General features: G+C 40.8%; 1 protein-coding gene across 1 annotated transcript in view; it reads right to left on the bottom strand.

Annotated features, from left to right (window-relative positions):
• Positions 1-27,983, bottom strand: part of stt3b (STT3 oligosaccharyltransferase complex catalytic subunit B) — a 177,122-nt gene that overhangs the window by 115,648 nt on the left and 33,491 nt on the right. Inside the window, exon 2 of the mRNA XM_068056496.1 lies at positions 12,080-12,188. Coding sequence (XP_067912597.1) covers positions 12,080-12,188 — 109 coding nt within the window. The remainder of the gene's footprint in view (positions 1-12,079; positions 12,189-27,983) is intronic.

Genomic DNA, 27,983 nt, shown 5'->3' with positions numbered 1-27,983 from the left:
ACACCTGGTACGGTTCCGAAATTGCTGTCATCAGTGTCACAACTGACATCCTATGTGGCTGCGGCAAAGGTAAATTATCCTCCACCCACACCCCAATCTTTCTCAATCTGTCTGTAGGCTTTGGCACTGTTGACATCACCTCCTCGAACGCTTCTCCACGATTGTCTAGCTGGGTGGGACGGCAATTGCCTGGTTCCATTCTTATACATTTAATTGTAGCCCAAGTATCACTTTCAATTACCTCTTTCCACTCCAGCACCTTTATCTGATGTTCCCAAAGATCTATTCCTACCCCCCTCCTGTGTCTCAGCTGCATTCAGCCCTTCAGCGAGTTCATCCAAAAACACAGACCGTTAGCTTTCACATGTATGCCGACGACACCCATCTCTACCGCCCCACCATTGCTAAATTGCCAGAATGCTTGTCTGACACGCAGTACTGGAGGAGCAGAAATTTCCTCCAATTAAACACTAGGAACCCCAAAGCCATCATCTTCCATTCCCACCACAAACTCCATTCCCAAGCTACCAACTGGCCAAGGCTGAACCAGACAGTTTGCAATGCTGGTGTCATATCTGACCCTCAGATGAGGTTCTAAGCACCTAACCGCATCATCACTAAGACTGCTTATTTTAACCTCCATAAAATCACCTGATCTGTGCCTGCCTCAACTCATCTGCTGCTGAAACACTCAAATCACAGAATGGTTACAGCACACAAAGAGGCCATTGGGCCTGTTGTGGCTGTGCCGGCTCTCTGCAAGAGTAACTCATTTAGTTCCACTCCCCGTAGCCCTGTAAATTCTTATCCAATTCCCTTTTGAAAGCCATGATTGCCTGAGAATATGGTGGAGGCAGATTCAGTAAAATGGGAACCACGAGGTAAAAGAGAGGAAAAACAAAAATTGGGACAGATGGATAGCACTAGAGTACGAAATACTAAGGCACTAAGAGGTAAAAATAACTGGGAATGCATTCAGGGCTAAATTAAGTTTATTGTGCATGCATGTGAATGCAGGGAGTATGATAAATAAAGTGGGTGAGCTGCAGGCGCAGTTAGTCACGTGGGAATGTGATGTTTTGGTGATAACAGACACCTGGCTCAAAAAAGGGCAGAACTGGGTACTAAATATTCTTGGATACAGGTGTTCTGGAACAATTGGAAAGACAGGAAGGATGGCGGTATTGATTAAGGAGAACATTACATTGCTGGAGAGAGAGGATGTCTAGAGGGGTCAAGGACAGAATCTATTCAGTTCGAGCCAAGAAACAAAAGAGGTACCATTACACTACAGAGTACATTCTATAGGCATTAACTAGTGTAAAAAAAGAGGGGAATAAATTTGCAAGGAAATTAGACAGGTGCAAAAACAGAGCATTTATACTGGGAGACTTTAAAAATGTAAAGGGCAGAGAGGGGGAAGAGTTTCTAAAGTGTGTCCAGGAGAATTTTCTACATCAATATGCTTCCAGTTCTACAAGGAAAGAGGCACTGCCAGATCTGGTTCCAGGAATAAGGTAGATCAAATGGATCAAGTGTTAGTCGCACATCACTTAGGAGAGTGATCACAGTATAAGGTTCAGGTTGACTACAGAAAAGGACAGCGAGAAATCCAAGTAAAATAAATTGGAGGGGGGCCAATTTCAATGGAGTGAGAACAGATCTGGCCCAAGTAAATTGGAATCAAAGACCGGCGAACAATGGACTGACTTTAAAGAGCAAATTGTTTGGGTACAGTTGAAGTACATTCCTACAAGGGGGAAAGGTGGGACAAAAAGCCAGAACTCCCGAGATGATGAAAGACAGCAAGATGAAGCAGACAAAGAGTGCATATGACAGGTGCCAGGCTGATTAATACAAGTGAGAACAAGGCTGATTACAGAAAGTTCAGAAGGGAAGAGACAAAAAAAAGAGAGAAGCAAAGAGAGTATAAGAAACTGACAACTAACATAAGGGAATCAAGAAGCCTTCTATAGGCATAACAATAGTAAAAGTGTGGTAAACAGAAGAGTGGGACTGATCAAGGACCAAAAGGGAGATTTATTCATGGATGCAGAGGGTATGGCTGAGATACTAAATAAGTACTTTGCATTCGTTTTTACCAAGGATGGAGATGTTTCCAAAATCATAGTGAAGGAGGAGATAGAGAGACATTGGATGGGATACAAATTGATGAGGGTATTAGAAAGGCTGGATGTGCTTAAAACGAAGTAGTCACTGGGACCGGATCAGATGCATCTGAGGATGCTGAGGGAAGTAAGGGTGGAAATTGCAGAAGCACTGGCTATAATCTTCCAATCCTCCTTAGATACAGGGGTGGTGCCAGATGACTGGAGAATTGCAAATGGTTACACCCTTGTTCAAAAAATGGGTGCAAAGATAAGTCCAGCAACTACAGGCCAGTCAATTTAACCTCAGTCGTGGAAAAGTTCTTAGAAACAATAATCCAGGACAAAATTAATAGTCCTTGGGCAAATGTGGATTAATTAAGCAAAGCCAGAGCAGATTTGTTAAGGGCAAATTTGATTGCGCTTTTGATGAGGTAAGAGAGAGGGTTGGTGAGGGTAATGCAGTTGGTGTGGTGTACATGGACTTCCAAAAAACATTTAATAAAGTGCCACATAATAGGCTTTGTCAGTAAAGTTAGAGCCTATGGAATAAAAGGGACAGTGACAGCATGGATGCAAGGTTAGCTGAGCGACAGGAAACAGTAGCTGTAAATGGTTATTTTTCAGAATGCAGGAAGGTACAGTGGTGTTCTTAGGGATCGCTATTAGGACCGCTGCTTTTCTTGATCTTTATTAATGACCAAGACTTGGGTGTACAGGGCTCAATTCCAAAATTTGCAGATGACAACATTTGGAAGAATAGTGAACTGAGAGGAGGACAGAGATATAATTCCAGAGAACAGACAGGCTGATGAAATTTAATGCAGGTATGTGTGAAGTGATACATTTTGGTAGGAAGAATAAGCAGAGGCAATATAAAATAAAAGGATACAATTCTAAAGGGGGTGCAGGAACAGAGGGATTATCTGAGGAGAAAAAATTTGCAGGTCTACAGGGAAAAGGCAGGGGAGTGGGACTAGCTGAGTTGCTCTTGCAGAGAGCCGGCATGGACATGGTGGGCCGAATGGCCTCCTTCTTTGCTGTAGCCATTCTAGTGCATTCCAGATCCTAACCACTCGCAATGTAAAAATGTTTTTTGTGTTGCCGTTGTAGAATCTTAGAATGGTTATAGCACAGTAAAAGAACATTCAGTCCATGTCTGTGCCAGCTCTCTGCAAGAGCAACTAAGCTAGTCCCATTTCCCACCTTTTCCCCATAGCCCAGCAATTTTTCTCTCTTCAGGCACTTATCCAATTTCCTTTAGAAAGTCACAAATGAATTTGCCTCCACCACACACTCAGGCAGTGCATTGCAGATCCTAACCACTTGCTGCATAAAAAAAGTTTTTCCTCATGATGCCTTTGGTTCTTTTGCCTTTCACCTTATATTAGTGTCCTCTGGTTCATGACCTTTCTGCCAACAAGAACATTCTCTCCATATCTACCCAGTCTAGACTCTGATTTTGAACACCTCCATCAAATCTCCTCTCAACCTTCTGTTCTCAGCAGAGCAACCCCAGTTTCTCCAACCTTTCCTTGTAACTCAAGTCTCTTATGCCTGGAACAATTTTCAAATATTTTCTGCACCCTCTTTGAAGCCTTCACATCCTTCCTAAAGTGCAGTGCCTAGAACTGGACAGAATATTCCAGTTGAGTCCAAACTAGTGTTTTATAAAGGCTCATCATAACTTCCTTGCTTTTGTACTCTATGCCTCTATTTATAAAGCCCAGGATCCGGTATGCCTTTTTCACCACTTTCTCAACCTGCCCTACCACCTTCAACGATTTGTGCTCACACACTTCAAGGTCTCTCTGCTCCTGCACCTCCCTGTTTCTTGTATTTCATATTGCCTCATCTCATTCTTCCGACTAAAATGCATCACTTTACACTTCTCTGTATTATATTTCACCTGCCATGTGTCTGCCCATTCTACCAATTTATGTCCATGTCCTCCTGAAGTCCATCACTATCACAGTTCACAACACTTCAAAGTTTTGGGTCATCTGCAAATGTTAAAATTTTGTCCTGTATACCCAAGTCTGGGTCATTAATATGGATCATGAAAAGCAGTGGACCTATTACCAACACCTGGGGAACGCCATTGTATACCTTCCCCCAGTCTGAAAAACAAATGCTCACTACTGCTTCATGTCACTCAGCGAACTTTGTATTCACGCACCCAATTTACATTTTATTACATGGGCTTCAACTTTGCTGGCAAACCTATTAGGTGGCACTTTATCAAAAGCCTTTTGGAAGGTCACATATACTACCTGCATTACTATCAACCCCCTCTGTTAACTCAAGTAAGTTAGTTAAATATAATTTGCCCACAATACATCTGTGCTGGCTTTCCTTAATTAATCTACACTTGTCCAAGTGGCTATTAATTTCATCCCAGGTTATCGTTTCTAAAAGTTTTCCCACCAGAGAGATTAAACTGACTGGTCAGTAGTTGCTGGGCTTATCCTTATACCCTTTTTTGAACATGGGTGTAATATTTGCAATTCTCCAGTCATCTGGCACCACCCTTGTACCTAAGGAGGATTGGAAGATTATGGCAGGTGCTTCCACAATGTTCACCCTTATTCCCACAGCATCTTCGGATGCATCCTATCCAGTCCTGGTGACTTGTTAAGTTTAAGTAAAGCCAGCCTTTCTAATACCTCCTCTTTCAGTTTTTAGCCCACCCCTATCTCAACTAACTTCTTTTTCACTTTGGCAGCATATTCTTCCTTGGTTAAGACAGATGCAAAGTACTCCTTCAGTACCTCAGCCATGCCCTCTGTCTCCACGTGTAGATAACCTTTTGGTCCCTAATTGGCCCTACCCCCCTCTTACAATTTATATGCCTGTAGATGATTTTTTGATTCCCTTTTATTTTAACTGCCAGTCTCTTCTCATACTCTCTTGTTGCCCCCTCATTTCCTTTTACACTTCCCCTCTGAACTTTCTATGTTCATCCTGGTTCTCAGTTGCATCATCAACCTGACATCTGTCATATGTACCTTTGTTCTGCATGTTACCTCTAGATTTGACGATTCCAGCATCCTCCTAGCTGGCCTTCGACTTTCCACCTTCTGTAAACTAGACTTCATCCAAGACTCTGCCATGTCCTTATTCATGCCAAATCCTGTTCATCCTTCACCCTGTGCTTGCTGACCTATATTGAGGCATTGCTTCACAAGCAGCCAATTTTATCATTCTCATCCTCGTCATCAAACCCCTCCATAAGCTCCTCATCTCTGTAATGTCCTCCAGACCCACAATCCTGATATCTGAACTCATTTAAATCTGGTCACTTAAGTATCTGTGATTGTAACTGCTCCACCACTGGCAGCCGTACCTTCAGCCTGCTTGGGCCGTAGGCTCTAGAATTCCTAAACCTCTCCACCTCTCTTCCAGGCACTCCTTTCTGAACAAGCTTTTGGCCATTTGTCCCAACAGTGCCTTCTGTGGTTAGGTGTCAAATTTTGCTTTATAACGCTCCTGTGAAAAGTCTCGGGACATTTTATGTTAAAGGCTCTATATAAATAGAAGTAGTTTTTAAATCAAACGCTTGCATTTATCTCAAAGCCCTATTATAATGAAATCCACCCCCTTGCTGTCTAGGGATTGTAGATAATAGAATAAATCCCAGCTCAGCAATTAATTCTATATTGAGCAACTTTTATTAAAAAGTTGAAAGAATGCCTGGTTAGGAATACAATTAAGGGTCAATATTATAAACTATATACTATCTGGAACAAGCAATGCTGGGTAAAAGAAGGCAATCAGTTTAGGAAAAATATAGTGAATGAGAAGTTGGGTGGATTCTTGCTTTTATCTTTGGGGAGACAGATTCACTGCCAGAATCTTTCTCCAGAAGATTCAACAGGTGAGGTGAAGTCTGTCATGAGTTTTTGTGTTATCTTAAGCAACACAATGAGATACATAGATTCCAGTCCCTTGAAAATCTATAGGTGGTCTATTAACAGCTAAACTAATATAATACAGCACAAACTATATACAGAACCTGTGTCCAGTGTGTTACAGTACAGAGTGAACATGGCTTCTGGTCACAAGACTACATCCTGGTACTTAACTCATTAGCATACTGAGTTCTTAAAGGGACATCACTCAAAGTGATCATACAACAAAGTCCACAATAGACCAGATGGTATATGAAACATTCACTTAATATCTTTGCCATTTCCTAATCCACCATATTAGTGGGACAATGCAGCAATAAGACGATACTCCACAGGCCCCTTTTCTCAATCAGTGCTTTCTTACATCCTCGATGGCCCAACTCTATCAGGATCGCCAATCACACCAGAGTTTTTGCCCATCATACACCAGGAAGCCAAAATTAGAAGAAAATCATATCCGTTCTATTTCCCATTATTACACGCTTCAGTCTTCATTCAGGGCTTATAAACAATAGTAATTGCTGTAGTATTAGCAGTCGCTAGGTCCTCTTATCAGCATAGTCATAAAAGAGTTACTTCCAAGTCAGATTGCTTTGATTAATTTCATGCAATAATGGGACTGCAACCCATCATTATTGAAGTCCTGAACTGTTAGAAACCCAAATCTATTAGAAATGCAGTGATGAACTAGATACTTGCAATGTAAAGTACACAGGTCAAACAGAACAAATTTGAAAAGCAACGGAGCACAAAAGTCATTGAAGTTTCAATGCTTCCAAGTGGACATCATGTAAAAATTCACTTTTCATTCCCTGCTAAAATAAATTAACAGTTGTTTGATATTTGACTCCAGACTAAATGAAACTTGGCGGGGGGAGGAGAGAGCCTAAAAGTAAAGCCTGTGCATTTCAAATACTGCATTTTCCTGAGAAAGTTATTTGCCAACAAATGTGACATTTCAATACACTAGCAGTTACCAATGGAAAGGTATTCAGGATTTCTACTTTCAACCTTGTGAAACCATTTGACTTCAGAATTTTGTGAACAAATCAAAGTTTCAGCTGCAAATTAATAATGGCAGTTGCAACATATTTATATCTATTTATAGGTAATATTTTTAAAGCCTCCTTAAGCTAGGTGGTGCTATGTTCCACAGCAGGGGTTCTCAAGAAGGTTTCAAGAAGTCCTCCAAAAATAACCAGAGAATGTGTAGAAAAAAATTATGTAATAAACCAAACGCAGAGTTGGGACAAGTGATGGTCAGGATGCCTCGTCCATCAAGGGGTAAGGGAATGAGAGCCCGGGCATCTGTGTTCGCACAGGTTTTGGTTGAAGAGGAGTGCGCGAGACTACGGAAGAGGTCAACGCGCGAGGCAGCAACAGTAGTTGGTGTTTGGACGCAGAACACAGAGGGAGACTCTGGAAGGAGGGACAAGGGTAGGACAAGGAGATAAGACGCTGAGTCCTTGCCTGGCAAACAGCACTGAATCAGAGAAAGAATGAGAGCGACCAAGACCGTGACTTAAAGCTTCAGCTTGCTTCCCCAGTGACATGATTGAGTGTGTCAAATCAATTGGCAAAATTCTCCATGTGCTCATATTTCCTTAACGCTTCTGATTTTAGTTCCATCCCGGCACACGTGATTTCACTGTCCCCTCCACCTCACCTTCGCTGCTCTCCGATTTGATTACTTTTCACTTGTTATGTCTTGATAATTTCATGGGGTTTTAAGAATTATCATTCCACCCAAATTGCAGCTTCTAGAGGTTGTGCCATTTGTGATTGCCAAGTTCACGGAGAACCAGATCCAGAAGCAGGAGGAATCTTGGGGAAAACAGGACATTGTCACGGTTTGTAGGATTAAACCTCATTCTGTACCCAGAGCTTTGTAGTAATATAAAATTAATTTACCAAGTTCCATGTATTGATAAGTTAAAAACTAGTTTCCTACTTCTAAATGATCCCTTTGGTGGTGCACAAATAAAGCAGTTGTACTTAAATCTTACCCTTGTTTGTAAAGTTTTTATTTTTAGGGCTAGGCCTGTGCTGGATGTTTACAGCCATTGCACGAAAGCCAAAATTTGGGAAAATGTTTGCATTTTTGGAGACCGTGTGAATGTGCCAGTTGAGCACAGGGCTTGTTACGATTGCTCTGAAACGGAATTGCATTAAACTAAATTAGTACAGATATTGTATATTGATGATTTTGTAATTCATGAGTGAACTTAAGAGTGGGAAAGTTGCAAATTAAGTTACTGTCTGCTGTGCCATTAGGAATTAGAATTGTGTCCAGTTACATTTATACAATACATGCATTTTTAAAAATGTTTGCTTCAGGTACAAAGAATTTACATATTGAAAGGATAATTATGTAAGATATTCAGTCAGAGTGTGGAGGAGAAAATCTCAGCCCCAAAAAGGGGAAGACTGGAGGATACTAGTCAAGTTTTTAGCAAAACAAAAATATGTTTAATTATATAACTAGCACTTATACAGAAAAAAATACTTGCGCTGTGTTCAAGGGGTCTGTGGAACAACATAGGATGGGGGCCTCAGAAGCAAAAATGCGAGAATCCCTTCTCCACAGTACCACCTACTTCCTGAAGTAGTTATTTGCCTGTTCTCACCTCTACCACCTTGGGTTTGGTCACCCATTTCCACTGCACCCACCTCCTGCCTTGTGCCTGGGCAATGTTTCCTGTTGCTCTCCCCATCCACCCACGTATTATAGCAAGCATTTATAGCATTATGTCAAGGCAGTATATGGTAAAAAATTAATCAGTAAGTTGCATAGTACATTTTAGAGATCAGTGTCCCCTGACAACGCAGAACACGCGCAGAGGGATTGTCCACGTCATCAGTGCGTCCGAACATTTGCCAGCTTATCAGTATCAATCCGCGCATGTATGTCAACGTCACCACACAATAACATCTGAGCATTGCCTCACCCCTCCATGGCCGGAATCGCAAATCTATTCCACCCAACAGTGCCCTGCTTCAGCCACTCGCTCCCCGCTTCATCCCCGCAGCCGCTCGCTCCCCACCTCCTCTGCTCACTCCCGACCTCCCTGCTTCCCCGCCCACACCGCTCACTCGCCACTTCCCGACCCCCTCGGCCAGTTGCTCCCCGCACCCCCCCCCCCCCCCTCCCGAGAAGTGGCGGGTCGGGAATGAATGACTGAGGGTGGTGCAAGCAGCCGAGGGGTGATGAGGCGACACAGGGAACGAGTGGCTGAGAAGGGAGAAGCAGCGAGGTCTGGAGCAAGCAGGCATGGAAACAGGGAGTGAGTGGCCAAAGTGGCAAGGTGGGGAGTGAGCGGCCAGGGTGGGGAAGCAGCAAGGCGGGGAGTGGCGAATAGACAGGCATGGGAGGGAGCAGGGTACTGCTGAGTGTGGGATGGAGGCGGTGATCACAACCATTGAGGGGTTTGGGTTTAATTGTGTTTGTGACAATTTGAACAGCGCCATCTTTATTACTGGCAGCTGCCTGAGACATTGCAGACAGTGACATTTCAGTCCATGAGGCTGCATGTGCGCACGTACCAGTACTGCGCCACCTAGTGATTGTGTTGTCAGTAAATGCAACCTTTAGAGATAGGGAAACATTTCCAATGTGAAAATGTCAGTTAATTGTCACTATTCCCCATCAGGTCTGTAGGAGCTATTTTAGTATGGTTTCCCATTCTAAGCTGAGAAATCACAAATTTTTATGCTTGGAAGTGGAACTGTAGAGCTTCCATGTTCCCCAGCACAGCTAAGTCAGCTGTGGCTCAGTGGTACCACTCTCACCTGAGTCAGTAGATTGTGAGTTCAAGTCCCATCCAGAAACTTGAATCCATAATTTAGACGGTCACTCCACTTCAGTACTGAGACAGTACTGTACTGTTGGAGTTGCTGCCTTTCAAATGAGATGACAGCCCACCCATAAAAGATCTCAAGGCACAATTCGAAGAGCATAAGTGTGCTCCTGCGTCCTGGCCAATATTTATCCCTCAGCCATCACTAAAAACTGATTAACTGATCAATATGTCATTACTATTTGCGAGACCTTGCTGTGTGCAAACTGTCATTCAGGTATCCTACAAAAATGGCAAAACTCCAAGTTTTCGTTGACAGTAAAGCATTGTGACACCACCAAAGGTCTTGAAAGCTTGTGAAGTGTACAGTGACTTCCAAAATGCATTTGATAATGTGGCACATAGTAGGCTTATCAGCGAAGTTGAAGCCCATGGAATAAAAAAAAAGGACAGTGGCAGCACGGATACAATGTTGGTTGATTAACAGGAAACAGTTGCAAACAGTTTTTACGGACTGCTTTTCTTGATATGGCCTACACTTGGGTATACTGGGCACAATTTTAAAATTTGCAGATGAGACAAAATTTGGAAGTATTGTGAACTGTGAGCAGGATAGTGATGGACTTCAAGAGGACATAGACTGGTGGATTTGGCAAAAAAAAACTTGCATTTCTATAGTGCTTTTCATGACCATTGGACGTCTCAGAGCACTTGATAGCTAATGATTTATTTTTTGAAGTGTAGTCACTGTTGAAATGTAGGAAAATGTAGCTGAAATTTAATGCAGAGAAGCGAGAAATGATACATTTTGGTAGGAAGAACAAGAGGTAATATAAAACAAACAGTGCTATTCTAAAGGGGGTGAAGTCAGAGACACCTGGGTGCATATGTACACAAAATCACTGAAGGTAACAGGGAAAGTTGAGAAAGTGGTGAAAAAGGCACACAGGATCCTAGGCTTTATAATAAAGAGCAAGGAAGTTAGGAACCTTTATAAAACACTGATTCAGCCTCAACTGGAATATTACGTCCAATTTGAGCACCGCAATTCAGAAAGCTTTAGAGGATGCAGAAAGATTTAAGAAAATAGTTCCAGGGAAGGGGGACTTTGGTTATATAGACAGATTGGAAAAACTGGGATTGTTTGCCTTAAAGGAAAGGCTGAGAAGAGATTTGATAGAGGTGTGCAAAATCATGAGGGGTTTAGCCAGATGGAGAGAAACTGTTCCCATTGGCAGAAGGTTCAAGAACCTGAGGATACGGATATAAGGTGAATGGCAAAAGAACCAATGGTAACATGAGGAAAGTCTTTTTTTTTTTAAAACGGAGTGGTCAGGGTTTGAAATGCAATGGCAGAGTGCAGGCAGATTCAATTGTGGTTTCGAAAAGGGAATTGGATAAGCACCTGAAGAGAAAAATTTTTTTTGCAGGGCTATGGGGAAAGGGCGGGAGAGTAAGACTAGCCGAGTTGCTCTTGCACTGAGCCAGCACAGACACGACTAGCTCAATAGCCTCCTTCTGTAATCATTCTATGATTCTATAAGTTAAAAATGCTATCTCTAAACTTAAAACTTTTGAGCTTTCATATTTTCAATAATCTTTCCCACCCAACCACCTCCAAAAGTAGTAAAACTTTGCCTTGCTCCCAGCGCATCCCTCATTTCGACTGTTTCCCATCTGCCATACTGACTTGGCCATCTTAGAGAAACATTCATTTCTGGCCTCTGGTCCTGCTCCCCAAAGTGCCCAGCCTACAAAAATAGCTGTTGCAAGGATATGCTTCACTGCAGACCTGTCACGTGCCAGTAAAAATACAGTTTAAAAAAAAACAATCCATCAGTAACACCAGGTGATTCACTGGTTCTCTACTTAAAACACGTCGACTGTTGAAAATTACCTCAACGCACATTTTCTGCTGCTACTCCTCCACCACCCCCCCCAAACCACCAAGTTTGGTATAATATCATAAAAAGAAACACTAAACATTTACTCAATTATATAGACTATTCTAGAACAAGTCACTGGAAAAATTTGTTTGTGGCAAGGACTCCAAGATCTACCAATTTAGCTAATTATCAAATGTTGGTCCCATTATTAAAAATGTTATTAAACAAGGTCACTTTATTCAGTACTTGTATGTTGTGGTACTATTTCACTCTATCCAAAAATGTAACAGCAGTCAATGAGAAATTTTAATTCATCAGCTTGTATTAATTGGCATAAATTTTTAAATGCCTGAATTGTTGTGATGCTGCAATCTTACCGTTCCTCCGACTATTCTTCCCAGAGGATACCATGCTCTTTCATCAAACCAATTTAGAAAATCGTAGAACCCATGGGATGCAAGATAATGCGTGGAACGGTAGTTAAACCTGTAAGACACAAAAATCTTAGTTATTTAAAAAATTAGATCATAACTAATCAGCGAACAATTCTCCAACAGTGACTCAAGATCACAGCCTTGAAATGCTGTACGTACATATAGTAAGTGGGAGAATGCAAACAAGTGCAACTGCAAATTCTGGGGATACTTAGATAGCTGGCAACCATATGAAACCTTCACCAATGTGACTATAGAACACAAATTTCTCTACACCAATCACAGATGATACTCCCAAGTGTGATTCAACCTTCAATTGCTAATATTTGGCAATTACAAGGAAGCAATGAAACTTAAAGTCAGTTTTTTGCCCCCAAATTCTTGTGTGCAAACTGTGTGACGTCACTGCTAGGGAACTATATTTCATCCCATTTCATCACCCGATAGCAGCATAAAGAAATTAACTTTTTCCTTACGTTTCCGTGAAATACTTTGGAACTGTCTACATTAAAGGTGCTACCCAAAAAAAAAAAAACTTTTGTATGTCAAGGTCACTCTTCCCTACAACAGTCCACCACCCATCCCAAATAATGGAGACATGAAAATGATCAGAAAGCTCAAGTCTCACTGGGTCAGAAAAACAAGGTCTGCAATGTAGAAATGCAAAAAATTTTCTAAAATAGAGACCATCCTTAAATCTGTCTCTGCTGCCACTTCCTACTGCTCTTCAAGCCACCCCACCCCCAACCAGTACTAGCCATCTCCTAGTTCATTCACTTTCCCATCTCCTATGAAAGCCCGGTCAAAGACACAAATAACTGACTTCAGTGTGTTAATTCTTGTTGTTGCCTCTGTTTCTGTGGCATTTCATTGGTCAAACTGTCCTGCTCCATCTCCTCAGTTTTGTTGTCAGCTCTGTAGGACTCTCCTTGCAATCTGCCTCTCTAACAATGGCTTCTCTTCATGCCTGTGCAGTCACATCTGGAATTCCCCAAGGATCAATCCTCCACCCCTTCTCTTCCTTATTGACATGCTGCCTCTCAATGGCAACATCTGCAGGCCCAAGGTAAAGTTCAAAATATATGCTGATGACACCCAGCTCAACCCCTCTACCACTTCCCTCAACTTCAATACTAAATGCTGTTAGATGCCTATCTGATGTGGATGCGTCAAAATTTCCTCCAACTATAGATTATAACAATGGAAGCAATCATTTATCCCTCGCCATAAGGTACACTTACTTACCACTAAATCTACCCCACTTGCTCAAGCTGAATCAAGCCATGCAAAACCTTGGCTGAACTTTAAAACCCACATGTTACACATCACCAAAAACGGATTACCTCCACTCTGGACTCAACTTCTAAAATGTCCTCTTTCCAGCTTCCCATCATCCATAAGTTGCAACTTCATCCACCCATATTGTTACAGCCAGGTGGTAAGGGGTGTGGGTGGTTCCTACTGTCCACCTCCCAACTGACCGCAATCGGGTGTTTTATTTAAAATGATGAGTTAACACAAGTGTTTTATTTGCTAAATAAAGAGAGTGACATGTTTCCTTATAGGTTTAAAACAGAAGATTAACTATATATTGAATATTCATTCCCTGAAATGTTCATAACACCACTCACGCAAGCATTCACTCTCACACGCACTCTCAAGAGTAGATAGATAGAAGACAAAGGATAAGGGTTCAAGCTGTGGTAGGTGTTTGTGGTTTACAGTAAACATGTTGAATCTTCCAAGTAGAACATTCTCTTTTAAATGTGCAGGCCTGGGTTGTCTGTAGTCTTGAATGTGTTGAGGTGCTGTAGATTTCTGGTGGCTAAAAAGTAGACAATGTGCTGCAAAACGGTCAGCTCGCTTGGCCTGTATATTCAAACTGTCTGGTGGTTAAGATTTCAGATTGAAGGTGGCGGTTACTTTCAGTCCTCCGTTGCACCAAGTTGAAGTGTATAATTAACAGCAGGACTTCTCATTTAGGCTGGGTCTTTCTAGAGCCTTTGGCTAGACTCCTTCTGAGAGGTTGTAATCTCTCTCTCTCTCTCCTCCGCCACACCCCCTCCCCAGAGGGTTGCCTTTTATGGTCAAAATCCATCAAATTAGAGACAAGTGGCCCTCTCCCCGATGTGACCACACAATGGACCAGGATGTGGAACCCAGGGCCATCCATTAATATCTGGATGGATATAATCCTGTTATGGTGTGGCTACTTGACATCTTTTTTGTTTCAGAAGAACCCATTCAATTCAGGAATGTCTCGATGGTTTTAGGATGGGTGTAATTGATACTTTACCTGGAATATATCCTTTTGTCCTTTCGAGACAGTTTGAATATACAGGCCAAGTCAGCTGACCATTTTGCAGCACACTATAATTTTTAAAGTCAATTTCAAAGATTCCACATTGAATAAAGTTCATATCTTAAAAGTAGGACTATATGTCATATCTTTACTGGGCATAACAATATCCTCTTCCATATCAAGTTTCGATCATAGACTTACACTGGCTTCCATTAGTGTGTTTAAAATTCTCCTTCTCATCTTCAAATCCTTCCATTGTATTACTTGTATACCTCTCCAATCTTCTCCTGCCTCATGTAATCTTACATGTTCATTGGCCCAACTCTGACCATTTCCCCATTCCCATCCTTTGGCCCACTACTGGCATCACCTCCAGTGCTCTCCCTGTAAACATCTTCACCTCTCTCTTCTCTCCACTTTAAAAGCCTTCTTAAAACACTTTTTCCTCATTAAGTTTTTTGCATCATTCTCCCGACTATGGCTTGGGGTCCATTCCTTGTGCTTTCTATAAAGTATCATGGAATGTTTTGCAGTTATAATCTGGAACACTCCCTGAAAGCCTGGTGGAATCAAATTTCATAGGATCAAAAAGCATTTGGATATGCATTTGAAGAAAACTAACTTGCAAGGGTTATAGGAACAAAGCTGAGGTGTGGGATTAAATTAAATAGCTCTTTCAAAGACACGATAGGCCGACTAGACCCATTTTGTGCTGCAAGATTCTATAATTCTAGAATATTTCTTGCAGTAGACACTATAAATACAATTCGTTATTGAATAAAGGATTAAAGAAAACATTATTCAAGAGCCTCATACAAATTTAATTGTGCAAGAATTTACATAATTTAAAATATCCAGGACACCTCAAGTTAGATTATTGCCGAGGCACTAGATACACCAGTTTTGAATCAGTACCTACATTTCAGAGATTCTAATGCATATGCCAACAAAAAGTCAAGAAATACTTAACATGCCTAATATATACAATTAACAATTGGTTTCATCATTTTAAGTGGTATGAAAAATAGTTAAATAAAATTAGTACAAAAGTTCTAGCAAAAATACTGAAATATTCTGAAAAAGTTTTTAAATGGCCAATAATTAAAAAAAAATACACTTCAAAGTTTCTACAATGCTAGCAATATACAGTATGTAGGAAGGAGTTTTTTTATTTTGGCATTTTTATTATTGAAAGCCTTAAGCCCAATGAAATACCTAGCTTTAATATTTTTCATGAAGTGTTAAAATAAAAAATGTACTGTGTCTAAAATGCATGCTGGGAAATTAGAACGTTTATGTGGCAGATTCCAAAATGACAGTTCTGGCAATATTTAAGAAACCATGCCAAATACTACAAGTTTTATAAAAGGCACCCCTGTATGGAAAAAACTTTAAACTTGGATTCCCCAAACTTAGCACAACACAGTAACTACAGCTTTAGAGCTTCTTTTAAAATTTAGCTCCAACAAAATTTAGAAATGGCTCCTGAACCTCCAATTTACACTGTAAATGTATCACATTATGAAAGTGGGAAGGGAAAGGGTGTGACAGGGAAAGAAAGCACGAGACAGAGAAAGCACAAAAAAATGCACAAGGCAGCGAACAAAGACTGCATGGGAAAAAGCACGGTGGGAAGGAAAAGGGGAACAGAAAGCAGACATTTAAAAAAAACAGAACTGATGGAGTTCAGGAGACCCAGAGGAGGAACAAAGAAAAGGAAAGGGGGGAGGGCAGCAACAGAAAGGGGGAAGTAAGCAAAGAGGGGGGTGAGAGAAGGGCATGCACACGGAGCTATAATCTGTGATTACATCAAAAAATGAAAGATATCACCGATCAAATGAATGGACCGCCCAGACAGCTGATTTCATTGATGATCCCTGCCCTCCAGACAATAAAATCAGTAAGATTTAATTTATGACACTAGTTGCACAGATTACATGTAAAAGTTAAACTTAAATCATAGGTGTCAAGGAATTACCAGTCTCAATTCATGTTTTAGATTAAAATAAACCAATTTATGCTTGCACTTGGTGATTTAAGACATCTGAATCCTGAAAATCTCTTACCCCACCCTCCACCCGGAGTCTCTAGGAAATTCTGTGTCCAGTGTAATTGTAGCTACAGTATAACGGTTCTAATCTTTAATGCATCGTAACATTTTGCAAGAAAATTCAAGACAAAGCTCCTGCAAAAATTAGCTGATGGCTACTATCAGCATAAAATCCTCACCAAAATGTTAGAACTCTAAACCTACTCTAACAGGAAGTTACCAGGGGGCATTAATCTGATTTCAAAGTGCATAGAGCAACATAAACTCTTGATTAGAACTAATTCAAAGCTGTCAGTTATATGCAGTGCTTTTCATGACCAACACAATACTGTACATCTGCTTCCTGAAGTCTGTATATTCAAACCTCTTCATACATATTTAACAAAATACAAACAATGGAAGAGCAAGGTGTCAACTTTGACTGTACAGCTTAAATTCTGGTGTTAAAAATCACACTTTGAATCTGGAAACACTTTGCTTCCAAACTTTAAATACTACATATTTACCACTACATTACACAAAGTTTTAATTTGCATACGATACCAACTACAGTAAATATATATAACCCAATACTGAAGGAAACACAATTTTCCTGTAGTGAATAGAAGCAAATAGATTCTTTACACTCACATGTGAGATTTTGTTATAAGCCAACAGAGAATGTGTTCCCCATTTTCTCGGATGTTATTTTAAGATAAGAAATTTAGACTGCATTTTTTTCAAATGTGAAACAGACTTGCATTTACATAGCGCACAATTTCCTAAAGCCCTACACATACACCGATTTGCTTTTTGAAATCAGTTATTGTTGCTATGTAGACACCTGGCAATCATTCTGCACACAAAGCAAGGTCACACAGACAGCAGAAATGAATGAACAATTAATACATTTTGGATCAACATCTCAAATTTTCAGTTGCATTTCCTCTTTGGAGAAAATATATATATTCTAGAGAGAAAGAAAGACAAAGATCTACAAACATGAAATTACAAATTAATTGATTTTTCTAAACTGGGTGCAATTTCACCCCTTTTCCAAACCAGGCTCCCTGAGCACATCAATAGCAGTCAGTTTGGTAGTATCAGTTTGGCTCAATGGGAGCACTCAGTCGTTAATTTCAGAAGGTTATGCGTTGATGTCCTATGCTGAGACTTGAGCTTGTAATTCAGGCTGACAACAGTGCAGTACTATGGGACTGCCACACTGCCGATGTGCTTTATTTTGGATGAGACATTAAACCATCTATTTGAAGAACAGGGAGTTTTCTCAGCTTCCTCGCCAATATTCATCCCTCAGTCAACGCCATCAGAATTCATTAATTGGTTATTTATAGCAGTTTGTTGTGTAAATTGGCTGCCACCTTTGGCTACAAAACATTAACCTCACTTCACAAACAATCAAATTAGCATTGAAGCATTATGGAATGTTCCAAGGATGTGAAAGGTATCAAATATAACTGCACTAGTTCTTCCATATTCAGTTGAAATTAAAATATTAAGGAAAAACAGAGCTGCACTGAAAAATAGCTAATTCTATATTCTTCATCAATAGTTTATTTTTCAAGGGGTATACAGTGATGTTATAAGCAGGGTTAAAACCTCATAACCCCATGGCTTAGAGCGAGAGTAGATAAATGCATGGCTGGAGAGATGTTGCAGAAGAGAGGGCTTTAGATTCCTGGGACACTGGGACCAGTTCTGGGGGAGTTGGGACCTATACAGGCCGGACAGGTTACACGTGAACCAAGACCTGGCTCAAAAAAAAAGGCAGCACTGGGTACTAAATATTCCTGGATACAAGGTGGTCAAGAAAGATATGGGAGAAAACAATGGAGATGGGGTAGCAGCACTGATTGAGAACACTACAGTGCTGGAGAGAGAGGATGTTCTAGAGGGGTCAAGGACAGAATCTACTTGGTTGGAGCTAAGACACAATAGAGGTACCATTACTCCACAGGGTGTATTCTACAGGCCACCAAGCAGTGGGAAAGATAGAGGATCAAATTTGCAAGGAATTTGCAGAGAGGTGCAAGAATTATAGTTATAAAGGGGGACTTTAATTACCCCAATATAGACTGGGATGGTAATCGTGTAAAGGGCAGAGAGGAGCAAGAGCTTCTGAAATGTGTTCAGGAAAATTTTCTAAATCAGTATGTTTCTGGCCCAATGAGGAAGGAGGCACTGCTGGATCTGGTTTGGGGTCAAGTGGAACAAGTGTCAGTATGGGAACATTTAGGGGACAGCGATCATAGTATAAGATTTAGACTGGCTATGGAAAACGACAAGGAACATTCTTGAGTAAAAATAATTAATTGGGGTAGGGCCAACTTCAATGGAGGTGACAGCAGATCTGGCTGAGGTGAATTGGAAGACATTGGCAGACAAAACTGTAACGGAACAATAGACTGCTTTGAAAGAGGAGATAGTTCAGGTACAGGCAAGATACATTCCATCGAGGGGGAAAGTAGGACAAACAAGTCCACAGCTCCATGGATGACAAACAAGATAGACATTAGAAAGTTCAGAGGGGAAGTGAAACAAAGAAAGAGTATGAAAAAAGACTGGCAGCTAACATAAGAGGGAATCAAGAAGTCTTCTATAGATATATAAATAGTAAAAAAGTGTGCTAAATGGAGCAGTGGAGCTGATTAAAGACCAAAAAGGAGATTTACACATGAAGGCAGAGGGTATGGCTGAGCAGTGTGCATCTGTCCTCATCAAGGAAGATGCTGCCCAATTCATAGTCAAAGAGGACGCAATTAAGACAGTGGATGGGCTAAAAACTGATAAAGTCTTAGATAGGCTGGCTGTACTTAAAGTTGAGAAGTCTCAAAGGACTTGATGAGATGCATCCGTGGATACTGCGAGAAGTAATGGTGGAATGTGTGGAGGCACTGACCATAAATCTTCCAATTCTCCTTCGACACAGGGTGGTGCCAGAGGACTGGGGAATCGCAAATGTTACACTTTTGTTCAGAAAAGGATGTAAGGATAAGCCCAGCAACTACAGTTTAGTCTTGGTGGTGGGAAAGCTTTACAAGCAATAATCCAGGACAAAATTAAAGGTCACTTGGACAAATTAAGATTAATTAAGGAAAGCCAGCACAGATCTGTTAAGGGCAAATAGTTCCAAAAGGCATTTGATAAAGTGCCAAAAAAACAGGTTTGTCAGCAAAGTTCGAGTCCAGGGAATAAAAGGAACAGTAGCAACATGGATATGAAGTTGGCTGAGCAACAGAAAACAGAGAGTAGCAGTGAACATTTGTTTTTCAGACTGGAGCATAGTCTATAGTGGTGTTTCCAAGAGGTTGGTGTTAGGACCACTCTTTTCCTTGATATATATTGATGACCTAGACTTGGGTGTACAGGGCACATTTTCAAAATTTGCAGATGGCAAAACCTGGCAGCATTGTGAACTATAAGGAGAATAGCGATAGACTTCAAGAGGACTCAGACAGGCTGGTGGATTGGGAGGACACGTGGCGCATGGAATTTAATGCAGAGAAGTGTGAAGTGAATCATTTTGGTAGGGATAATGAAGAGACAATACAAAATAAACGATACAATTCTAAAGGGGGTGAAGGAGCAGAGGGACCTGGGAGTATAATGTGTACAAATGCTTGATGGCAGCAGGGCAGGTTGAGAAAGTGGACAATAAAGCATATGGGATCCTGGGTTTTATAAATAGGGCATAGACTTCAAAAGCAATGAATTTATGAACCTGTATAAAGCAATGGTTTGGCCTCAACTGGAGTAGTGTGCCTAATTATGAGCACGACACTTTAAGAAGGATGTGAAGAAATTAGAGAGGGTGCAGAAAAGATTCATGAGAATGGTTCCAAGGATGAGGAACTTCAATTATGTGGATAGATTGGAGAAGCTGGGGCTGGTCTCCTTGGAGAAAAGATGATTAAGGAGAGATTTGATTGTGGTGTTAAAAATCACAATCACGAGGGGTCTGGACAGTGTTGATAGGGAGAAATTGTTGCCATTGGCGGAAGGGTTGAGAACCAGAGGACATCAATTTAAGACTGGCAAAATAGGCAACAAGAGGATAAACTTTTTTTTTTTTTTTAAACGCAGCAAGTGGTTAGGATCTGGAATGCACAGCCTGAGATTGTGATGGAGACAGATTCAATTGAGGCTTTCAGAAGAGAACTGAATATTTATCAGAGGAGAAAAAATTTGCTGGACTGCGGGGAAAAGACAAGGGAGTGGAACTAGAAGAGTTGCTCTTGGAGAGCCAGCATGGGCATGACGGGCCAAATGCATCCTTCTGTGTAGTAATGATTCAATGATTTTATGAAATGCTTTCTGGGCAGGTGATGGAGAAATCTGCTTACCTCCCCATACCTGCATAATCCCCTCACCCCATCCATCAGCGATTGCCGCTGAAGAGAGATAAATGGACAGGTAATTGTACATCATGTAAGTGAGGAAAATACATCTCAACTTATTTCCTGCCATTTACATCCTGCAGCACAAGAGATATCCCTGTGTTTCAGCAATGCTAAGGGTTGAGGGGCAGTTTTGAATGCCTGATTTTGCCTACAGCAAATCAGTGAGTATTATCGATTTGTCATTTTTTAAAGCTTCAAGGAGCACAGTCAATCCATTTATGCTGCCACAAGGCACTGTAGCAAGATAATAGTGCACCTCAGGCAGCCTCCCCCACCCCACCACCACTCCCAGTTGCACCGTAGATGACACATTGCCTGCCTGAAATATGTAAATACCTCAGCCCTTGCCTGGGGTAACAGTGGGCAGCCAAAACTGCAAATCTGCTCATGAACTGTGACCATTGTGCAGAAATGAAATTTGGAGCAAGGTCGTGGTTAGTCAGAGAGAGGTTCCCTCACAACACTCCATGTGGAGAATTCCTGATTGAGTTCTATTGTCAGTAGGAGGCATCAGGTGAAGTTTACCAGTTTCTGCTCACAGAGGGAACGACAGAATGTTGACACCCACCAATCCTCCCTTGTGAGATGTTTTTTAGATCATCTCAAGAAGCAGATGCCCAATAGTAAGTCACCTGCTTACCTGGAACAGTACAGATTTAAATATATGTACAAGAACTCAGTTTGTCATCCTTTATTCTTTTTAAGAAACTGCAGACAGCAGGTTCACATGGGTAACTGACTTGAAGAAATTGCTGAGTTTAACAGTGTGAGGGTGTTGAGCCAAGATCCACAGGTGAAGCTACATTACACAGAGTTAAATGAACAGGTTAATCTAAAGTGTGCTCAGGATAGATTTTTTAAAAATCATTTATGATTACCTAGATTATCTCACTGCTATGTGGGACCGCGCTGTGAGCAAATCAATTGCCATGTTGCCTTATGTTAAAACAGCGACTACACTTTGAAAGTACTTCGTTGGCTGTAAAGTGTTTTGAGATCTGCAGAGGTTAAAAAATGCACTATGTCAAAGCAAGTTCATTCTTTCTATAATGCTGCACTGTGAAGGAACCCTGTAATGCACCATTTAATCAGTAAGACAGAGTGAATACACTGGGGTGACATCAGCCAAGCAGATGCCCTTGGAGAACATCTGCTTCCTCCCGTCAGCATTTTTCAGATCTATATAAACCAACAAACAACCAAGTCAGTCAAGTTTTTGCTAAAATATAGCTTTGTAACTATTTCATTTATGCAAAAGGGGGCTTATTAATGGCAACATTTGATCTTTAAACTGTGCCTCGTTGTATTCAAATCCCAGATGCGCCAGTACATGTACATCTGAATATGCAGGTCACTTTGGCTCAGTATCACGTATAGAATAAAGTAGACCTTAACATACTGAAAAAATAGTTGCACCCTACCGGCTTAAAACTAATTCATGAAAGCTCCATTTTTTGAAGTTTACAGCAGGGATGCTAGCTTTGCCATGAGAGAAAGTACACATACTGGGATATAAACATAGCGTTAGTAAACACTGTTTTATTGGTGGCATGGCATTGTAGTAAAATAGTTACCATTTGTACATTTGACCAGACCTTCTGTCACCTGATGTAAAAGCTATGGAAATTAGAAATAAACAGGTGATCCTAAACAATAAAAGCAAAATACTGCGGATGCTGGAAATCTGAAATAAAAACAAGAAATACTGGAAATACTCAGCAGGTCTGGCAGCATCTGTGGAAAGAGAAGCAGAGTTAACGTTTCGGGTCAGTGACCCTTCTTCGGAACCCAGTTCCGAGTATTTCCTGCTGAGTATTTCCAGCATTTCTTGTTTTTATTATGATCCTAAACCAACCTCTGTAATGTCTTCCTCTGCATCCTTCCATTTTCCCACTTCCTACTACAGCCTGCCCCAGACTCCCTAACCACCTGTTCAGTTATTTGCCCTCATTGATCATCCACTCTCAATCATCTTACTCTGCCACACGATTCTTCAAACTCAGTCACTCCTCAAGAATTCACCTGAATTCCAGTATATAAATATGAAAAATAACAGATCAGGTCAATAAGTATCTAATTTGTCATAATTTCAGTTCCTCTTACAAACTAACTTTATTCCTTGCAAGTAATAGTTTACAATTTTTATAAAACTATATTAAAATTTCTGCAATTACTGTTTTAACAAGTAGTGGACAGAAAGAGACACAGTGGAATGATGTATCTTTTGCTTTAAAAAGTACAGCATAACCCACAACTTTACATGCATTAATCTAAATGTGCTCAAGATGCATATATTTCAGCATCCAAAAATATTGCTAGCACTCAATTAGTGCCTAAATACTTTTCAGTTTGAAAATATAAATCTCAAACCTATTTTCAGTTGAAAAAGGTACTACCATGGACAGCATCAGAAAAATTACTGGTAACTCAAGTTTTCATTTGAACTTTATTGCTCAGAGAACACAATTAACTGGTAAAAACCTGCAGCTAGCCACCTCTGACATGTCACAGGGATCAAATTAACTAAACATCTGCACACCTGGGACAGGCATGACATGCAGGAACAAGTAACAGGTGGGTGGTAGGGATTGGTCACAGTAAACATATTTGCAAAGTACATCTTAATCATTGGAAAAATAACTAGGAATATTTTTGCAATAAAAAAATGCTGGAAATGCTCAGCAGGTCAGGCAGCATCTGTGGAGAGTGAAACAAAGTTAATGTTTCAGGTCGATGATGCAATGTTAGTACGCTCATAAGTCATGAATTTCGTTCACAGCCCATCTCAGCAGTAGTAGAGGTTGCCAGAATGTGTGAGAGGGGTGGGGGGAGGAGGAAATCAGGAGTCAGAATATGGTGGGAAGGCAAAATGATTGGACTGCAGCAGTTTTGGGAAGGCCCAGTGGGTTGCAGTTTAGCACCATGCTGGGGCGGGGGTGCGTACAAGGTTGCAGAGCTTAACAAAATCTGTTAGAATGCAGGATGTGGGGTTTGTGAATAGTTTGTTTGGAGCTGAAGAAAATTAAAATTAGCTGATCTTTGCCAACTTCTGTAGTTGGCAAGGAAATGATTAAAAAACTGTCAAAAGAGATTTAGGATGAGGTCGAACTATTTGTTTTCTACTTAGAGAAGTTAACAAAGTTTCATTACAACTATAAATACCATTTTACTGCTACAATTCGCTTAATAAATTTGATTGGCAGATAAAACCCATAAGCAGTGCTGTAAAGGCATTTATCTTTTCCCCAAAGCCAACAGACATCAACCTCCTTCAGCTACCAGACTTCCCAAGTCCCTGGAAACCCAGGTGGCCAGGGTTAAACCTGGAAAATAGGTTAAATCTGAGACACTCGGCCTCATTATATTTATATGGCCAACCCACCTCCTGGGAGTCGTGCCACCACCCCTCCCACCTTCATCCCCCATTAAAACTGCAAGTGGGCAGATTAGAGACAGGTTTGACATTAACATTTTATGATCCCACCTGACCCCAACCCACCATGTTTTATGGTTGAAATTACCAATAGCAAAGTCATAAGGAATTAGGGCTCACATACAAAACCAGGTAAAACACAACGCAAAAATTTCCAGGGTATGATCGATCTAGAGAACCCAAAAATTGGGAGGGAGGGAGAATATGATAAAGCTACATATGAATCCAATTATAAAGCAAAGTTACCATAATTAGAAAATGAAACAAACATGGATCATTTCTGTTTGTGCTGTAATGCTCTGCTGCCTCTTGTGATAAGTAGGAATTGTATGTATGGGCCAATGAGCTGGGAAAAAAATTGGATATGACCCAATAGATTTCAAGTGTGACAGAAAACTTTCCTAGGATTTCCAATATGATTAAATGCAATGTCGCAGACTGTGATGTGACTGATGAATGTGAACTAGGCATAGTATTAGCAGATAGGTATTGTAAAAGCTAGCAAGATATTGTGCCCTATTAATATTTGGAGGAGTAATTTATACCAGATTCAGCCTGTAGGGGAAAAAAACAAAAAAGGCAATGCCAACAGTTGTTACAGACACACTCATTAACTGATTAGGTAGCACAAAACCCTGACTAGGGACTTGCTCAAAGGTCACTATGTTATTCAAGTTTTCACATTTTTCTTCTTTCAGGCACATTTCTTGACCTCGGTGTCTGTGTATCCTGCAAATAGACAGCAAAATTCCACAGTTGGTGGGCAATGAATTTAAGCAAAGAAAAAACAAAGCAGTAGTACTCAGGGTCACAGGTGAGCCTGTGGATCCTGGATCGCAGTGCGTAGCAATGTCTTTCAGTATTTAAAGCCATCCTCACATGGGGAACAGTGTTTTGGGGATGGTGGGGGGGGGGGGGGGGGGGGGGGTCGGTGGGGGAAGTAGGGAAGGCCTTGTATACCTTGATAAATACTACCAACTATGTTGGAAGAATCTATAAAAGCATATTTAAGGAAAATCACCTCAAAACAAAACTGAAAAATTGCTCATTTCAAAGACGTGTCTTTATTCTCCCAAAATTTAATGATGCTGTTAGAACAAGTTGTGCTTTTCCAAATCTATGCCTACAAAACTTCAACTTAACTAATTCATCACTTGTCTCTATTACATTAACTACATTACTCAACTCATGCTCCATAAAACAGCCCTAAGATTTAGAATCTCAGAATGATTACAGCGTAGAAGGAAGCCATTCGGCCCGTCGGGTACATGCCGGTTCTCTACAACAGCAATTTAGCTAGTTCCATCCCCCTACCCTTTTCACATAGCTTGCAAATTCTTCTTTTCAGATCCTTATCCAATTCCCTTTTGAAAGCCACAATTGAATCTGCCTCCACCACCCTCTGAGGCATTGCACTAGAGATCCTAACCACATGCTACGTAAAAACATTTTTCCTCATGTCATTTTTGCCAATCATCTTGAATCTGTTCCCTCTGGTTCTCTACCCTTCCACCAATAGGAACCAATCTAAACAATTTTGCATCATAGCAATAAAATTTGGGATGTTCAGTCTCTTGCATAGATATAGAGGAATCAATTTCAGAATAGGTGCTAAGGCTGGAGAAAGTGAAAGGAGAGGAAGGCATCATTTATTTCCTTCTAAAATTATTACATTGGCATTGCCAAATCATATAAATTGTCTGACATGACTTGAATGTTTTTCCTTTCTTGGATCTGAAGCCCTAAATTCTTAGAGCTTGCCAGATAGCCCAGTGCAAGGCAGCTATAATCTGGTGCTGATAATGTTTTGTGGTATAAATCCAATTTAAAGTGCTAACAGAGAAGCTGGGTTCAACCAGGCCCCTCTCACTCACCACTTTCCATTGTTTCTTTCTATTATAACCCCTAGCTCAAAGATGCTAGGTCATGTTTGATTTACGTACAGTACATGTAACTAAAACTACCTGTCAGCGTATATAACCATGCTTTTGTAGTAACTGATTGGGCTGAAAATAGGACAATGTAGTTTTTTTTTAAAACAGCTTTATATGTACTGAGGTTTTTTTCGTAAAATAAAGTATAATTATTGCGAATATATTAAACCAATTTTAATGATCATAAAGAAAACTGCCCAAATCTAATGTCCCCTTTACCCAGTGTAGACAGGTTTTTATTGGATCCACTCCAAATGCCATAACACAAGTGCATCACAAATTTGCTGTTTTCACTCAAGATGCTTCTTGCCAACTCAATTAAAAGCAACTGTAACAGAATAATGGAAACCAACATTGACTTTCCAGTTTAATGGAGCATCAAGCACGTAAAAACCAATATGGTGTTATTTCAGACTGACATAACTAGCTCCACATCAGTTAAAACTAATGTTAAATTAACCACCCCTCCACCCTAGTTAAGAAAACTTTTTCCAAAAGTTACATTACCTACTGTAACAAAGAGACTCCCAGTCCAGAGAATTCTAAATTGAAATCAAGGAATTGGCCATCATTCAAAAATAACCAATAACCTGCACAACAATGCTTAGTTTGCGTTCGGTCAGGTCCATTTGGTCCATTACAGCCTTGGTCCAAACATGGACAAAAGAGCTGAATTCCAGAGAGGACATGTGAGTGACTGCCTTTAAGGCATTAGACCAAGTGTGACATCAAGGAGCTGGAGTCAAACTGAAGTCAATGGGAATCAGGGGGAAACTCTCCACTAACCGGAGTCATACCTAGCACAAAGAAAGATGTTTGTGGCTGTTGAAGCCTAAACATCTCAGTTGCAGGAGTTCAAGGTAGTCTCCTAGGCCCAGTCACCTTCAGCTGCTTCATCAATGACCTCCCCTTCATCATAAAAGGTCTGAAGCAGGGATATTCACTGATGATTGCAATGTTCAGTTCCATTCACAATTCGTCAAAAAAAAGCAGTCTGTGCCCGTATGCAGCAAGACCTGGACAACATTCAGGCCTGGGCTAATAGGTGGCAGGAAAATTTGAACCATATAAGTGCCAGACAACAACCATCTCCAATGAGAGAGAATCTAATCATCTCCCTTGACATTCAATGGTAGTAACATTGTCAAATCCCCCACCATTAACATCCTGGGGGGTCACCATTGACTAGACATTTAACTGGACCAGCCATATAAATACTGTGAACACAAAAGCAGGTCAGAGTTAAGATATTATGCAGCATAACTCACCTTCCGACTCCCCAAAGCCTTTCCACTATCTACAAGGCACCAATCTGGAGTGTAATGGAATAGTTTTCACTTGCCTGGATGTGTGCAGCTCCAAGACTCAAGAAAGGACAAAGCAGCCCACTTGATTAGCAACCCATCCTCTGCCACTTGAAACATTCACTTCCTCTACTACCAGTGCACCATAACTGCAGTACATACCATCTACAAGATGCACTGCAGCAACCTTGCCAAAGTTTCACTGATAGCACCTCTCCAACCCATGACCTCTACTGACAAGGAGGACAAGGATTGCAGGCACATGGGAACCCACCACTTGCAAGTTCCCCTCCATGTTACACACAACCCTAAACATATCACTGTTCCTTCACCGTCGCTGGGCCAAAATACTGAACTCCCATCCAATAGGACTGTTGGCGCACCTTTGCGGCAGTTCCAGAAAATGGCTCGCCATTGCCTTATC

Source organism: Heterodontus francisci, chromosome 2 (genome assembly GCF_036365525.1).
Source record: "Heterodontus francisci isolate sHetFra1 chromosome 2, sHetFra1.hap1, whole genome shotgun sequence".
NCBI lineage: Eukaryota > Metazoa > Chordata > Chondrichthyes > Heterodontiformes > Heterodontidae > Heterodontus > Heterodontus francisci.
The sequence above is the reverse complement of the archived record's forward strand: the minus strand, read 5'-3'. Positions and strand labels throughout refer to the sequence as shown.